Raw genomic sequence first — 18,401 nt, 5'->3', positions numbered from 1 at the left:
ACTGTCACTAGAGACATTGTGTGATTGATTATTTGGTAATGGGATCTGTTAATTGCATTGAGAACTACTTTATTTTCTCTCTTTGGTCAGTATTGTCACTATCCTTTTAATTTGTCTTTATACTGTTTATGTGGTTTGGCAGCAGGTGTGTTTGTATTTCCTGCCAATAAAACCCATTTGAAATGAACTGAATGGAAAGAGGAAGCAAAAAAGAAGTACAGAAAAAAGAAGAAAAAAAAGAAATACAGCGTGTTTGAGCACAAACACGCTGTATCCCTTTGTTTTTCATCATCATTTATCATCTTAATGTATAATTTTTGCCATACAGGCTACCAAAACATAACTGATTTAATAAAATGTACTTGGTTAATTTAATAGAAAAAGGATAATTGAAAATTACATGTAAATTAATTAAAAATAAAATAATAATAAATCAAATTAACATTAACAGAAAAAAACAGAAAACAGAAAAAATTAAAAATATCAAAAATCAAAATTAAAAGTACTAGAAAAAGGATACTTGTTTTGTTATGTACATTTTCCATCAACAAATACTATGCATGTCCCTCAGTGCATACTGTATTTTCAAAAATGTATAAACTTAAATTTCATATTGGAGCTTTCGAGCATTGCAACATGTTCTTCATGTTGCAAGGCTTCCCCACTATCCTCTGCCTCCTTTGCTTACTCTCACTGTCCTCCTGGCAAAGCCTGAATTAGCTGACAGGAGAATTCTGTCACTATGGCTAATATTAGATAGAGGTCTCAGAAAGCCTCTCTCCTCTTTTCTTCTCTCCTGTCCTCTGTCGTTCCCTCTGATATGTCCTTCCATGGTTTCACTAGAGCTAATTAAATGCTAGGATGGAGTGGTGAAGACGCCCGCTGACAGCAAATGTCACCAGCAAGCCCTTCATGACAATAATCCGGGTTCACTGTGAGCTGGCTGTGACTGCCCTCCAGTGGTTATCGTGAATTTATTTATAACCAACAGATGCAAATCAGCTTTTTCACAGATAAAAAGTGGCCATTTTTTTCAGCTACTAATTCTGACAATCATAAAACAGCGGAGGTAACTCAGAACAAAATATTTTTAGCCTTTTTTGCCCTTTGGGTTAAAAGCAAGATGTTTTGACATGCTTTGAATTTGTGTGTGTGTGCATGCGTGTGCGCATGCGTGCGTTCATGTGTGTGTGTGAGTGTGTGATGGTAAATACAAGTCTGCAGAGTGCACAATAGGCTATCCAAGGGCCAGATGTATGTGTGCAATACACTAAAAGATGAAAAGCATATGCCAACATGAAATATTTGCTATGTGCCTTTCAAACCTCTTCAAAGCCCTCAAAGAGCTACTGTGTGTATTGCAGACAAAAAGGGGGAAAAAAAGAGTGGGAAAGATATTTATTTCAACATTTCATCCTTTTATCTTATGAAAAAAATGCATACGCAGTAAGTAAATCATGGATTCAGATGTAAAACTGCAGCGTCTGAGCAAGAAACTGTATTTTAATAACATACTTTTAAAAGCATTTGGCCGATACAGTGAGTTTCTATTTTCAGTCATGAAAACCATGTAATTCAAATGTTACAGTTAGCAACCAACTCAAAGGAAAAATAAATGCCATCAGCCGTTGGATGGACAGAGAGCACTTGCACCACTTCCAAGGCAGATGTAGCTGAAGATCCAGCATTTGGCAGATTTATGGTGTTGCCCTCATACCGTATTGGTCTGTCCCTTGCCAATTCCACACAGAACGACTTGCTGCAGTAGTTTTTTGAGTACCTGTGACTGACTGGCTGATTTTTTTTTCTCCTTTTCATCACGGGTCACAATGACACTCATCATCATTTAGCACCACCTTACCAGATACAGTGACACTCCTGCATGTACCAGTTGAATTATGGCAGGTTAAAACAGCTTTTGATTGAAAAACACTGGCCAGTTTTGGCAAGAAACCCCTGGCCGTGGTATGCTTGCATAGCATTTTGTGAAATGAGTGATTGAATGAGTAATTACAATGCCAAAAAGCAATGTAAATTTTAGTTTGGGTACTGAAAAATATACAGCTGTTTTTAACAACTGCAGTTGCAGGGTGTCACCATCAGGGGGCAGACTTAGCAAGGAAAATGGAGAGGTGGTAACTTCAGACTGCACAGCTCCTTGGAGTGAAGTCATTACAGAATTAAATAACCAAGCTCATACTAGCATAACGGCCATGGTACATGTGCATCATTTTGAAGTAATACAGCTGGGAAATGTATGACTAACTTCCATATGACTTCCATTAGAAATGTATTTCTCTACACCTGCTGTCATATGCATCGAATTGGCCTCATATGTCAGTTCCCATTCCGGCTTAATATTGCATATCCATTATCAGTTGCATAAGTATGATATAAACCCAGTATATTATGAGTGAGGAGTGATTAATGGCTACAAATCAGCAGGTTTATAAACTTCATTTTTATGACTTAACCTAGTATTATCTTACTGTGGTTACATGCAAATATAAAGAATTCAGATTCAATCATTTGTTTTTAATATTCAGGCTTTGTTATTATTTCAAAAGTTGTATCTTTGCAAGGGGAGGAAATTCAATATGCATATACTTTCAAAAAGTCATTTCTATTCATGTCCTCCCAGCATCAAAGGGAAGTATGTAGTTAGCAGTCCATTATGTAGATGACTAAATTCATAGTTTCCCATTGTGTTGACAGTACTGGATGTTCTGTCTGTCCGGTGAATTTACACATCAGATGTTCCCTTCATCCTGTAATGAATAACGTCAGTGAGCAGCTGGGACAGAAAACAACACTTTGTCCATCTCTGCCTCTCTGACTCACTTTGTCTCTGTGTTTATGTTTATTTCTGAATTCTCTGCTTCTATCTATCTATCTATCTATCTATCTATCTATCTATCTATCTGTGTATCCATCTGCCCTAGTAGTAAGACCAATCATCTCACCACCTGTAATGTGTGTAAGCCACAAGTCATCTCCTCTGCCTCTACCATCCCTTCGCTTATTTCTCCTACTTTATTACTACCCAAAATATTTTTAACCCGAATGCTTCCGTCTCTCTCTTTCTCAACCCTCTTTCCTCCTGTCCACTGCACATGAGCTCCTCCCTCAGCATTCTCCTCATCTTCCTCCTCCTCTTGCTTCTCTTCCCTGCTCCTAACACTCCTTCTTTTACCATCCTGCCACCTCATTTGTAACTGAGACCTGGGATAAAAATGTCTTTGCACAAAGCATTTGAGGGATTTGTACTGTATTAAACTTCCAAAGTACCCTCAACAGTGGAGCCATGTCTTGCATAACAGGATAAAACTAGTTTTGTTGCTCCCTAATTTAATCATCATCTTCAAGATGATATCCCATGAAATTCAGCCTCCAGGGAGAATATCCCTCCTTGGCACTTTTGTACTTGAAATAGAGGCAATACATTTTTTTGACATACTTTATTAATCGCTATGGGGCAAGTTCTTTTTTTGTTGCTCTCTGTTTGGGATGCAGAGTGAGCTAGCTAGTGCTATGCCTCTGTAACAAATGTAGTTATATATTGGTTAAAAATGTTGGCCAGGTATGGTCACATTGGGAGAATTGACCTGGGCCTCCATTTGGGGAACAATATCCCTAATATTAGGCCAACACGCTGTCCAATCAGTGAGTACTGAGTGAGAGCCTTGATTTTGCCATATTTAATTAATAATATGCATTAAAGATTATATCAAATGACACTGTATTTTGGTACCTGTAAACCCATATTCTATCGAAGCATTGTATCATAACCAGGCAGCTATCAGTCACCCATGAAAAGTATCCTTTGAGCTGAAAAAAAGATCTTGTTTGTGTCTAAGATGACTCATCAGAATCTCTGTTTAAATAACAAAGATGATTGATTCATGAAATTTACCTAATTTTGACAATAGAAAATAGGCAATCCAAAGGCATACTTTACACAAATATGGTCACCAGCTGCTCCAACAACAAAGGGCAGTCAGATGAAGAAACAAAACAGCCAAATGTTGTATGTGTGTCACATGGTGATTATGCCTCTGCCCTGTCGTGTCTGCTCTGCTCTGTTTGATTAATGATGAAAGAGTTTCATTTGATCATCATCTGCTTTCTACTGTGTTGGATCAAGCATTAGCGTGATCAAAAGCTGGATAATGAGAAACAGTTTGAGTGACAATGTTACAACCTAATGGACAGCACTTCACACTTTTGGGACAGCTTTCATTTAAGATGAGTTGGCTAAATTTAGATTGTATTTGCCAGGTTAAGAGTGGATTAAAAGTCTATTGTACATCACTCCACTCCTAATTGTCACTCTTTTTTGATGACAGTTTCAACAGGTGTTACACAGTTTAATGGGAACTATAATAACCATTGTTATGCCTGTAATAATCAGGATTATGATGATATTATGATATAGATGATGGTGATCATGATAATCCGAATGTGCTGATAGTGTCTATTGTGATAGTGAATGATAATTTGTGCAGATAATGTTGATGATAATGACAAAGAAATAAGGGAGAACAGGGAAAGTGAAGAGGAGGAACACTGTCTTGTAGTTTTGTGTTTTGTTTTGTGTGGTCCTTTGTTCCTTTGTAACAAAAAAATCAGCACTGTAGGACTTGTCTAAGGAAAGCTATGATAACAGAGTAGATGTTTACCATTATTTAGCAGATGATCACAATTCACTGGAACTGCAAGGTCCTTTTTCAAGACTGCTATTTGTGTCTGTTTCCACTCCAGGCTGAATGGAAAGATTAACCCGTAGTCATGTAACTCAAAAGGGTAGCGTCACGTCTACTGAGGTTAATTGAAATTAATTGGATCAACCACATGGTTTCCTCAGATACGCACGCAGGCCTAGCTGGGTGTGAGATTAGCACTGTGGCCTGACGAACAGAGTTACAGTAAGGGCAGGTGAGAGCTGAATGAACACATTAAATGATAAAAATAAAACATTTGCAAATCAACCTCTAGAGACAAAGGAGATAGTCAAATTACATTACAACTGGTGTTAAACATTTAAATAGTGCTGATCTGAAAGTTGATCGCCTTATCAGTTCTTCTCACTTTTTAATTGATCACTGGTCAAGTTGCCTCACCAGTGATCCTGCTGCAAGTGCTTTTGCATTGTAAGGCACATGTTCACAAGTTCACGTTTCCCTCGTGATAAGTGAAACCTCAAAATCTGAGTAAAGGACTGAAAATGAATGCATTTCAAATGACAAAACTGTAACATTATAGGTCAGGGCAAATGATGTTCACACTTCTGAAAACACTGAAGTGCTTGACAAGAGAAATCAAGTGTGCTGTGCATAGTTCAGGTTTTACGGTTAAACAGTTTGGAATATAGTTTTGCCCAGGGGATGAAAAGTTAGTACAATTTTCTTTCCAACATTTCTCATGAAAACATTACAGGCATGAGGGCATGGATGAACTCTGGGATTAGAAAACAAAGACGGCTCAATCTGTGCCACAGTAGGAGACTCAATTCACAACTCAAAGCATAGTGGTCAGACCAGAAAGACTATAGTATTTCACATTTGTGTCCATCTTGTTGAAACACCCAAACTACTAGTAGTTTTGTTTACATGCTGATTTTAGACAGGCTCAAAATATTTTTCACTTGGTAAATTATTGCTTGTCCTTGGAGCTTATTTTTGATACAAGGGCTGACAGCATGTGTCAGCTGTGTTCACTTTTACAGCCATTTTGAGGCTGTTAAAGGTGGTTTCCATTTATACTGTTGGTGAACACTTGGGCACAGCTAATGTAATGATGAGCTGAAGAAATTCCAAAAATCCATGTGTGGATCAAATGTTTTCTATATTTTATTGACCCTGAAGCTTTTTAGAAATTTCTTATTTCACTTCAGAATGAAAAAAAATCCTAAAAGCAATGGGACTGCTGTGTTTCATACTGACACGTGTCACATGTCACTATAGTTATGATAATAGTCCAGAGCTGAGCACCCACTCCACAAGAAACATAATGAATTAAGTAATACATAAGTGTTGAAGTTCTGAAAATGAGAGTCATCTTTATACAACGCCAACAGCTGCATGAACAGCTTGATTTTGTATGGAAATGAAGCTTTTATTTAGGACAAATGGCATTTGGCAGACCAGCAATCATCAGCAAGACACAAGAAGGTAAAACATGTTTGCACACCTAAAAGATTTTAGTGACAGGTACTTTTGGGACCATGTAATGAACCGGACTTCCTACCTGCTGTTTTATCACTTGTACTCACTTTATTCAAGGGACATTTAATTTGCGGCCATCAGGAAACACAAAGAACAGATTCTGTGATCTGGGGAGAACAATAAACCTTGTATTATGCTATTCATTGAATGTATCTTTTAACACTAAAGCAGGACATGTTTATGTGAGTCACTGGCCATTTTAGACACAACACAGCATCATAGTGGAGGGACTCTCCCAGACTAAATTTGCAATATGATAACATCACTGAATTTAATCCTGTATATCCTGAGAACTCACATCAAGATCTTTGTTCAAGTTAATCAAGATGTAAAGCCTCTGAATTCGAGCCAGCCAAGCGCTGACAAGGAAGATGAACAAATCACTGTCTTTATTTGAAGTTCATTTTGTTATAGATTAGAGCAGTTAATGCATAGGCCCAGGCCAACTTTGTCTTAAAGGACTAATCTCAAAACCATTAGCTGCATAATATGACAGCAATTGGTGCCATAACAAATGTTTTTGGTGCACCTTTTCTCATATGCATATATTACCATCTCATCCATTAAATACAAATTAACAGGTGCATCTTTTATTACAGAGAGGCCCACTGCACCACCTCTCACACACATCAAACTGTAACCCCTTGTCAGCACCACCAACCGCAGCCTACTGATCTCTATAATAGACCAACTTCCATCATCTAACCTAAAGCTTCAACACTGAGTAATGGCCAACAAAAACAAGTAATATTTTTTGAGGATGACAACAAACACATAATTATTGTTTGCAACCAATCTGGAGAATAAAGAATGTATTAGGGAGCCTGTAAATCTTTGTTTTTAGAGTGTGTGATTGTTAGTGTACCATATATGATACAGTGATTGTTTTAACTAGTTGAACATCCATCTGTGGGATATGAGAGGCCACCACAGATTGCTTGGAAGGCTCTGGACCCTTGCACCCCTTGCACCATGCAGTGCACCTGCATTGGTTGTAGTGGCTGTATGTATGTCAGTATGCCAATCATTTTCTCCCACTTTCTGGCAAAAATTAAACTGTTAACTGTTAGAGGGTCTCACACAGGTATATTTTATAGATAGATTTCCCAAGGAATTATTGCTGAATATGATGACCTTCAAAGGTCATTAACATATATGATGGTATTAGATTGTACAAAGATAGTGAGTTGCAGATGAGGAAAATAATGCATGTGTTTTCCATGTAATATATAGGTTGTTAATGGGCTATGGATCAGTGGGACCAAATATATTCAGGAAGCCTATATCTATGGCTATGCTTCTCTTTTGCTTGGCTTATGAAGGGATTAAAATAAAATTAGTCTAGCAACAGTCAAGGTAACTGGACTAAGTGAACTAGAATAGGTCCCCTAGTCACCTGTACCTATCAATGGCAACCTAGACCTAAAAATAGCAGCCAATACTGATTGGATCATTGATTGCCACTCTGATTGGTTCGACCGGCTGTCAGTCATGGCTGTACTTGGGGGTTTGTTTAAACACTGTACTTGACAGGACTAATCTGCGTTTACCGTAACGGTGAGAGTGCGTCGCAACGTTACAGAGCGGATAAACGCGTCTGTTGGAATTTAACCCAGCCAGCTCGTTTGCTCTTCGTTCCCAAACGTCGAGGAACGATTAGTTAGAATTAAAACACACTGTCAATGGAGTTCAATCCGTCGCCGTGACTCCTCTTTACCGCCTCTCACCAGAAGATCGTGCGTTGCAGCAGCATCCGTGTGTGGGCTACCTGCTTCTGTCGGTCGCAAGGATGGGAACCGTCCTGTCTATATCCCCTGCGACAAAGAAGGGAGCTATTATGGACGGCGATGTCGCAGCAAATGGAGTTAATAAAAACGACAAGAGCCTCAAACGGCACTCGATGTTCGTCTCTCTCTCCTGGAAGAAGCTGGTGGCCAATTCTGCCAAGAAGAGTGCCAAGAAAGTCAACCCCAACCCCCCGCCGGCCGCCGACCCCCCGACCAGCCAGGTGGCTCTGCTCAACAGCGAAAATATCAAGAAATCGCACCAAACCGAAGAGAAGAAACCCAAAGTGCCCATTCCTGTCCCAGTCCCCACTGTCCCCCAGCAAAACAACGAGACCCTAGACCAAAGTGGGAGGCTTTCCAAGGTGCAGAAGCAGTCCAGCAGCCTGTCTTTGCTGTCTCCGAGGCGGGTGATCATCCAGGCTTCAACCGGAGAGCTGCTGCGCTGTTTGGGAGACTTTATGTGCCGCAGGTGCTTCAAACTGAAGGAGTTAACCACCGGAGAGGTCATTCTCTGGTTTCGAAACATCGACCGGACTCTTTTGATGCAGGGCTGGCAGGACCAAGGGTTTATCACACCGGCCAACGTGGTGTTCGTTTACCTGCTGTGCCAGGACACGGTAACAGACGACATTGGCAGCTCTGTGGAGCTGCAGGGCACCTTTCAGACATGCCTCTACCTCGCCTACTCCTACATGGGCAACGAGATCTCTTACCCCCTCAAGCCGTTCATGAATGACTCGAACAGGGACGTTTTCTGGGATATGTCGCTCAGCATCATCAACAGGATGAGTGCCAAAATGTTGCTGTTGAATTCAGACCCGCACTTTTTCACCGAGGTCTTCCAGGACCTCAAAAACCAGCGGGATGCCAGTGAGACAAACTTGGACCGCTGAGTTGAGGCAGGAGGACAGAACATAAAATCGGTGATGTGTTTTTTGATGAATGTCACAGTCACAGAATGGTGGTTTTGAATGTAAAGCCTCACACTGAAGGGCTGCCACCCTTGTCAATCGTGAGCTGATTATCTTTCTAAAGCATTCAAGTCGCTACACTACTTCAGTATGGTGTCTAGGTTACAGTTTAGGACATGACGTTCAGTGCATGCCGGCGGTAAGCTCGTATTGTCCTCTATTTTCTTGTCCCTCGGGGTGCTCGCGGGAAACAGGCTCTCATTTAATGATTCAATTCTAAATTACAACGTGAAATTCAAATTTTGTATTATTATTATTTATTTATTTTTTTTATTTTTTTTTTTTTTCATGATTAGGCTACATCGTGGTTGTCGTGTTGAGGTGAGTTTCTGGGTGGAATGTGAATTAGCAGTGTTGTTGGGGTCGAGAGGCGGAGCTGTCCGCGGTGCTGACCTGCCGAGCCAACTCTGTCCTCCTTTCCCTCATTGCTATTTGAGTCACTTTTCCGCAGTCAGGGCCAAGTGTGGTTTCACCAGGGCCACATCCAACTCTATAGACGTTTATAACATTCAAGCCTCATTGTAAGAGGAATCGATTGTGCATTTTAAACTCTCACCCAGGCGATGACTCATCTCTGTTGACAAAGATGCAACAAGTATCAGATGAGGGAACGAATGAGGATGGGAGAAATGCTAAAACCCTGAATAGCCCCGTTTGGCACTGAGCAAAAATTACCTTCATTGCTTTATTTTCAAAGACAACCACTCTAAATGCGAGAGTTTGCTTGAAAGCTTATCACCATCTGCAGTAACTGGACGTGAAAACAGAAAATCCAGTTAACACTATTCTGTGCTTCATGTATTTCCTTATGGTGTATTGCCATAATTCATGTGCTTTATATGCACCTCTTTTTTGAGTGAAATCGATCGCCAGTTATTTAGTAACAACCATGTTATTTTGCATAAAATAACTTGTTTTTGCCTGCCATGATGGGACTAATAATGTAACTATAAGTGGGCAGATGCTTCAAGTTGAACAAAGGCATTAGTGGACAGATAAAATGTTATTTTTGTTACATGTTCCTTCACATTAGTGAAAGGAGTCCCATCCTCCCCCTGTCATGTATGCCCCCAGAATGTGATAAAATAGTCTACATGGGCGCTTAGTCACTCCCACTCAAGGCTAAATTCTACCCATGGCCACTTTATAAAGGGAATGGTCAATTTGAGACTGAATGGATTATAATTTTTTTCCCAAGAGATTTTCTTATGCAAAATGTGCCAACTATTAAATACACTAGGCCTGAAACTATGGTTTACATGTACATACCCCAGATGTAAAGAGGATTTTAAATTTGCTCTTTATTTTATTTTCTCTGCCTGTTTTCGGTGATTCTATATGTTGTAGTTCAGCATAAACAAAACAAATAGAGCTTGTTGGTTGAATGTCGTTGAATTTGCCCTATTCTGTAAATGTGCTGTGGGACCAAGCTCGCCGGGTTCAATCCACTTTCACTTCTGCCAGTTGAGGAACACTATTTTCTTCAAAATGTGCGTATGTCGTGTTACAAAACAGATGAAATAAGAAATGATCATTTGCACATGTGTATTGTTACAGTTTGCATAAGCTAAAAGTGAATTGATCCCAACCTCCGAACCAAGCTTTTAGGACAAAGCTGGCAGTTGTTACTCTGTATATGGTCCTAAATAAGTGATCATTGCGATGCTCTGTTGTGAACCTACTACTTGGAAAGTGAAATATGATGCTGCTATTTTGCACAGCTGTGAACAAACAGTGAATGAAACTTTTGATGTCTTGCACAGTGTTGTAATGGTCGTATGCCAGTGCTTCCCTCCGGGCACTAGAGTGTTTGCCGTTCTATTTGCAGTTGTTGTCACTATTCTTGCTCTAGGGTGTCATCTCTGAATAAGATCCTTTGTACAGTTCATTTTTTTCTATGTCAGCCATGGATAGTGGTATTTATATGTGTTAAGTTGAACCATGTGCAGATGTGTTGTCATAAAAAAGGCCAAGAGTACTGAGAATGTGCTTTGGTGTTGCACCACAGTAAGAATTCACTCTCTATATGTTGATAAACGGTCAATGCAGTAATTGTTTATGGTGACCATAATGAAATAAATGCAAACTTAGAGGTCGAATCACTTGTCTCTGCTGCATTTGTTTTGTCTTTTAACATTTCATCTTAATGGAAAGTGTGTTAATGTGTATTGTGTGTATGCTTGTGGCCTATGTTAGCATAAGCCTTGAATGCCACAGTGACAAACAGTTCACCCAGGCAGTAATAACCTTGGACAGTCTGTTATCCACTCATACCACCCACTAATCCTTTGATTGCAGGGAACTCTTGAGACATGGTTATAAAATGGAAATAAGTCCATGACAAATATGCTTACTAGGTTATCAACATAGGTTGCCATGAGACAGACTGAACACATCATGGAGATTTTATACAATGACACATAATATTGACACATAAAGAGGATATTTTTTGTGTGCTACATCTCACTGGGTCTCTATACTGGGGATATAAGATAAAGACAATGAGCTTATCATAATACTGGCATACAAAAGGAGCTTTTTTATTGTCACTGCTAAATGACATCAGTACAGTGTTTCAGTACAATATGTCGCAGTTATGGTACATTTGAAACCAGTGAAGCATACTGACATATATAGAGGTTATTTTGGGTTTCCAAAGTGTCTGCCCAGGGTGTTCAAATTGGGGCCAAGCACTCAAATTGGAACAGCTAAACTAAACACCACAAAGTAGAATTTTAGAAGAAACATCACGCCATGAGACCAAACCAGCACTCAGTGACCTAAACAAATCTCACAGTCTGGTCTTACTGGTATTCATTTTCAGTGATACAGTTCAGTGAGCCAACATGATTCCACTTATCAACTTACCAAGATTGAAAAAAAAAAAAAGCTTTTGTGACTTAACGAGGCATAATAAAGAAACGCGAGTGAGGTTCCTTTGTGCCAAAGGTTTGACCAATGCTATAGGTTTTTAATGAATGATATGAATAAAACTAATTGATCTGGTTTTACATTAGAAAAATAAAGTTTATTGCTCATTGCACAGCTTGGGACAAATGCAATTGACCATCTTCAAGACAGCTTCAGAAGTGGAAATAACTATTTCTGTAATGAGAAACATAACACAGTTCCTTATATATTCCAAGCATCATTTCAGGTGCTGTACATTCATGGTATATGGGACAGTGAGGCTGAACTGATAGGGATTTCCTTCTGTTTTTGTGAATAGGGCACGTGGGCACGAGGGTTCCTTCACTTGATTGGCTAGAATTTGCTGCAGTCTCAGAACTGTCTGTGACTGAGTCTCTCTCCCTCCCTCCCTCCCTCCCTCTCTTTCTCCCTTTCTCTGTCCCTCTCCATCTTACAGGGGCATATCTATTTATGGAGCAACAAGGGAGACAGGCAGACACAATGTGAGAGAGAAAGAAAAATGAAAGAGTGAGATAGAAAGGGAGGGGAGAGAAAGAGAGAGGCAATGAGGCAAAAACACAGAAAGAGAAGAAAAAGATAGAGGCAGATGGGAAGAGATCGTGAGGAAACAGACAAACAGGTGTCCATTCCCTTCATTCAGAAAAGGACAAAACCCTCATGTTATTAATCTAAACTCCTCAGGAATGGACAGTGTAACGGTTAAAGTTTCAGTCAACTGGAATACACTGGTATACTAGTGGAAGACATTAAATATAAGGCGCACATGAACTCACATTCTAAATTTTTTTTGGTTTTTGTTTTTGTTTTTGTTGTTAGCTATTTTTCATGTACTATGTTTTAATTGCCAAACATACTACTGTTTCAAAGAATGGCACATCATCAATTAACTGACTGTGTTAGGGTAGAATAAATATATATGGTGTGGATTTCCTTTTCAAAATTAAGCACCTGAAGGCACCTTGGATGGTGTTTCAATGTGCTCCTCCTCAAGCAGCATCTGGAAGAGTGGTGACCATATAGTTTCATGTCTGCAACCTAATTGCACTCATTTGTTGGTATCTTTTCATTTGTGCGGCCTTCGCTGAAATAAATGCACTATCCAAGATGTTTCAAATCACTTATATTTTTGGATGGCTTCACTTTTCTCTACGCTCATTTCTAAGTAGATACAGTTTTGTTGTTGTTGTTTTTCCTGTTTATTGTCTGGTTCTACTGGTATATGCAACATTTTTTTACATGAACTGAGGTTTTACACAACCTGTGAGATTATAAACTTTATGAAAAACTGCACTGATGTTGATAGGAAAAAATAGCCTTTTATGTTTTGTTTTGCTGTTTTTTTTTTTTTTTTGGTTTGTTTTTTTCCACAATCATTTACAAGTTGGCTTTATGGCATCATGCAAATTCATCCAGCAGCAATGTTATGTAATACCCACCTAGTGTACATGTATGAACCCTCTCTTCATTATTAAGATTCAGCCCAGGTCTCTGTCTATCTGTCTGCCAGCCTGCTTTCTGCATTCTTCTCCACTGGTCTCTATAGTAACGGGTAGGTAAGTGAATGAGAGTTGGACAAAGTGAGCTGTGTGGAGCTGAGCGTGGGCTGAGCCACTGCAGACTACACACACACACACACACACACACACACACACACACACACACACACACACACATACACACACCAACACACACACACACACACACACACACACACACACACACATACACACACACACTGCAGTGATCAATAAAACACGCACATGCACAGATGAAGAGTGCATGCACACACAAGCACACCCACACAAACAGTACCCACACATGAATGCCAAACATATTGAAGGAAAAAACACACAAGAACAAAATATGCATGCACACACATTCAATATACATATCTGTACTCTACATACATGTCATCTGTATATATACACCTACAAGAACACACACTAGAGCATGTATCCTCACAAACACTGGTATACACATGTACAGTTGCGCACAAAATGGCTGTGGACTTATTATGTAACTGCTGTAGCCTGAATGTATGGCTGAAAGAGAGTGTGTAGGCAGCAGTGCTGCTGGGGTGTAACACAGTTTGTTCTGCATTTGAATTCTTATCTATACAGCCAGTCAATTTTGTACATCAGATTTTCCACTCTTCTGTAAATGTCACACAGCTTTTTCCACTTTCAAGAGTGACCCAATTGTACAATTCAGACAAGGTGGAAAGAGAACCGAAACTGGACCAACCACGTAAACACCAAATAGGGATTGGGTTTATTTTGCTATCCACTTATAACCAGGCTAATCTCTTCACAAAATCACTCCAGTCATGAGATGCACTGTTCCACTGAAGGGTTAAGTCAGGGGAAGTAGGACCCAGAGCCAAGGAGTCATCATTCAATTCACAAAAAGTGGATGGTATATTTTCAGAAATATGTATCATCCACTGGCCATACGTATTTGTGTTTACACCTTCAGATATATGCTACCAGTTGCCCAGCAATGCACACAGTTACAGTGATTGCTCTTGAGCTGAGCACCTTGTAGGCACCGAGACATTGTGTTTGATGTAAGCCTCAGTTGCTCTGCCAAGCTCCGCGGGGGGGGAAACAGGCTATTCCTTACTACAAATCTATGCACGCAGACATCCTAATCCCTCTTAAACCCTCTTACAGTAGCTGATGTGCGACAAGCTGCAGAATGGTATCAGTGCAGATACACATGCCAGCATGAATGAGGGCAGAGAGGAGAGACTTTGATCACAAGAATATGAGGATTATACTGCCTCACTATTTAAAAAGTCTAGAGTTCATCGTTTGAGTTTCAGATTATTGATTTCAGTCTGACTTTCTTTGAAATTAATAAATGAAAAGAAACAAATCAAACTATTCAACCACTCATAATGATTTGGAGTTTCACTTTCACATTTTGAACTAATCTGAAAGATGATTCTGGTGTTAAAATATTTTACCTGCATAGCCATTTACATTTTCTTTCCACAAACGAATTACAAGTAGTTAATAATATATACAGTGGTGGGAAAAAGTTTTTGGACACCCCATGCATTTGTGAAATATTGCATTAAGAATCACTCTAAGGTCTTCAAGTGCAATTTCTTTTAGTACAGTCACAGCCAAAATACTAAACAAATCCTAAAAAAGCCATTAAAAACTTGATTGGTTCCATAAATATACATAAGAAATTTTGAATGTTGGGTCATTTTGGTACCAGTGATGAAGGTCATTCTTTTTAGAATAGAATAGAATAGAATGCCTTTATTGTCACTATACACATGTACAATGAGATTAAGAGCAGCTCCTTTTAGTGCAAACATGTAATAATAAAGAACAACAAAAAAAAAGAAAAAAAAAGTGATGAAGGTCATTCTTTTTATTAAAAGACACAATTCCTGTTGCCAAGCTTCGTGTCTATATAAAGCCAGCACATTTGAAAGTTCTTCAAACACAAAAATGGCTAAAACAAGGAACCTAACGCAGGAAACACGCCTGAAGATAAAGATTCTCAGCCAGGAAGGGTACAGCTGCCGCCAGATAGCCAGGAAGTGCAGATGCAGTCCTTCAGCAGTTGGATACACTCTGCAGAAATACAGACAAACCAACAGCTTGGAAGACAAACCAAGATCTGGGCGTCCAAGGGTTTCTTCAGCAAGAAATGACCGCATCCTGATCCGCATGTGCAGGCAAAACTGCCGAATGACATCACAGGAGCTTCAGCAGCAGTGGTCAAACCAAACTGGTGTCCAGTGTTCCACCCGCACTGTACGTGGCCAACTTTTAGATCATGGCTTAAGGTCCTACAAGGCTATCAAGAGGCCACTGATCAATGAGAGACAGAGGTTAGCCCGGCGTCTTTGGGCCCAGGCACACAAGAACAGCCAGGAACTGGAAGAAGATTTTGTGGTCAGAAGAATTTGTCAAGAATTTAGTTTTGTCAGTTTATCTTATAAACAATAAACAAAAAAATATAATTTGTATTTGTTTGTATCTGTCTAATGCAGCCACACCTTTTGAAACACAAAAAAGATTTTTCCACAAATATTTCATGATAATATTTGAGATTGTGTAAAATTTTAAGGGTGTCCGAAAACTTTTTTCCACCACTGTATAATATATAATATGTAATATCTGAACAAGAGACACTTGTTGCTGTTTAAAGTGATTTTGTAAGATTAAAATGAGCATATTTCTGGTCACCAACCATTTTAGTGTTTGATAGAGTGTGACATTTAGAGAGAAAGAGAGATTGAGAAGGAAAGAGAGAAACTACATCACCTGCTGGAGGGAAACGGCAAGATCACACAGTAAACTAGAATTTCATTTGGCCCAAGAGATCAGTGATCCCACACTAATGGCGGTACATGGGGCATTTTTGTCGATCAACTGTTTTTTATTTATTCATTCATTTATTTTCTGAAGGGGTGCACAACTTGGTTATGTACTCTTAACCTACAGTAGGATTATTTTATTTCTTATACCATATGAAACAAATGAAAAACAGCACGCTAATTCATTCACCAATCTTGCCGCCTACACACTGTTCATTGTTTCTTTTTATTCTGTCAGTGAATCATTTCACACTGCATTATTCATCGCTTCACATTTATGTAACAGACAAAATTTGATACTGGATTTTGGTATTAGACGGAGGTGTTTCAACCACAAATCATTATCCAAAATTGACAACAGCTTCAATCCAATAATGGTGTGGCATCCACCAGCTGTAAAGGAATGTGCCACTCTGGGCTTCAGGTATTTCACACAGTTAGGACACATGCTCTCATTGCCGACTTTGTAGATTTTCACAGGGACTCAAGCTGTCAACATTATACCACCAGAAGCTCATTTCTTCAACCGTTTAGTCGACATCCACTAGTTGTTTGTTGTTTGTTTGTTTCTCTCTAGCTTAAAAGCTAGAGAGAAAGCTTTAAGCTTTTAATCAAGAGGAAATGTTAGGTGGAGCTGCTCTACAGGAGCAGACTTTGGATTTTAACAAAGAAGCATAAGAAACTTGTTTCTTTTTTGGGATTCAGCATGCCTGAAAGCCCTCAGAATCAGCACATCATCAACACTGAGTCATGGTGGGTAAAATCTAACTTTGAACAGTGTCACCATGGTGGGAACATGGTAGGTTAGTATGGATGATTAAACATTAAATGCAAGAAGCTAACTAGCGATGAATGGGGAGGGACCAATTTTTGTTCAACTTATGTTATTTATTCATTTATTTATTAGGGTTCCTCTGAAAAACTTTATGTTTAAAGTGTTCTCTCCATTTTGACATCTTTCTCTTGCTCTCTCTCTCTCCTTCCTAACAAATGCTCTTGGTGTATTTGACAGCGTTGATTCTCTCACAAGTTCTCACACTTTTCTCTCTCTCTCTCTCTCTCTCTCTCTCTCTCCCCCAACTCTCTCTTCCTCATTGCCTCAGGTTTATTTCAGGACCATGTAGGTGTTGCGTTCTAATTTAGTTGAGTCTTCATTACCACCCTCTCCAACTCAAAGAATGATTCATTGACTGCAATGTTTCACACAAAGCCCACTGGCTCCTATATCCTGTGTCCCAGTTTAACTAGAGTAAGTGCGTGTTACAGCCTTAAGACATTCATTTCTTCAACACATTCAACATGCCTCCATCTATAATTACTGGATTTTTTTTTAAGGAAAAGTAAAGGAAATTGACTACTGGAGGGATCCAAATTCAGCAGACAATGAATCAAAGGAGAGGAATTTTAACTCTTATCTCATTTGTTTGGATGGAGGTTTATACAGTAGTCGACAACCAATTCAGAAACATGGCTCTGTTCACCTTAATGGAATTTATATGTTGTCAATCAGCATACCATTCAGAACAGTTTCAAATTGGAAAGGAACACACTTCCCACAGTGACTGAGCTACACACACACAGGGATACATAATGGCTGTCTGTCTCCTCTCTCTCAGTCCTAAACTCTAATCAGACTAAAGTGACTTATATACAGATTCAGTTGGTTGTTGCCTTCCAGAATAGCACAGCAGATCACAGAGACGTTATCAAATCCATGACTTAAACCGTACATCTTACCTGGCTGTGTAAACACTATTGGTCTAATACTTAAAGACAATTCCACTGTGGGCCAATTAGATATCAGGATGTGAATGTCATGTCATTCATTCATTTGCTCATTCATTCATTCAGATGTAGCCATCACAGAGGGATCAAGTTAACATAATTAGTACTATGGCAGATAGCATATGCTTGCTTCTTATGTCCTCTTTTGTTTCCCCTCCTCTCTTTTCTCTTTTTTTTCTTAGCTATTTTCTACATTCACAGTGTTAATCCTGTGGCTTGCAGGGAAAACACCCACCTAGTGTGTTATGCAAGGAGAAGAGAGAGGATGAGTGCTGCTTAGTGGCAATAATGAGCAACAGATTAGCTGCCGAGCAGTCAGCAGAAAAGACAGCAACAGCAACAATTCTGGAGAAGTGACTCA

General features: G+C 39.4%; 1 protein-coding gene across 1 annotated transcript; it reads left to right on the top strand.

Moving 5' to 3' along the window:
* The first annotated feature begins 7,779 nt into the window (after positions 1–7,779).
* On the top strand, positions 7,780–9,225 carry LOC115380022 (cyclin-dependent kinase 5 activator 1-like). Its single transcript, XM_030081040.1, has one exon. It carries the CDS (start codon positions 8,014–8,016, stop codon positions 8,902–8,904), a length of 891 nt encoding a protein of 296 aa, XP_029936900.1. The 5' UTR covers positions 7,780–8,013; the 3' UTR covers positions 8,905–9,225.
* Positions 9,226–18,401: the final 9,176 nt, after the last annotated feature.

Source organism: Myripristis murdjan, chromosome 21, assembly GCF_902150065.1.
Source record: "Myripristis murdjan chromosome 21, fMyrMur1.1, whole genome shotgun sequence".
In the NCBI taxonomy this organism is placed as follows: domain Eukaryota; kingdom Metazoa; phylum Chordata; class Actinopteri; order Holocentriformes; family Holocentridae; genus Myripristis; species Myripristis murdjan.
This window is presented reverse-complemented; position numbering and strand designations above follow the sequence as displayed.

Excerpts from the sequence above, each read along its gene's own strand:
- LOC115380022 (XM_030081040.1), top strand. The coding sequence starts at position 8,014 with ATGGGAACCGTCCTGTCTATATCCCCTGCGACAAAGAAGGGAGCTATT.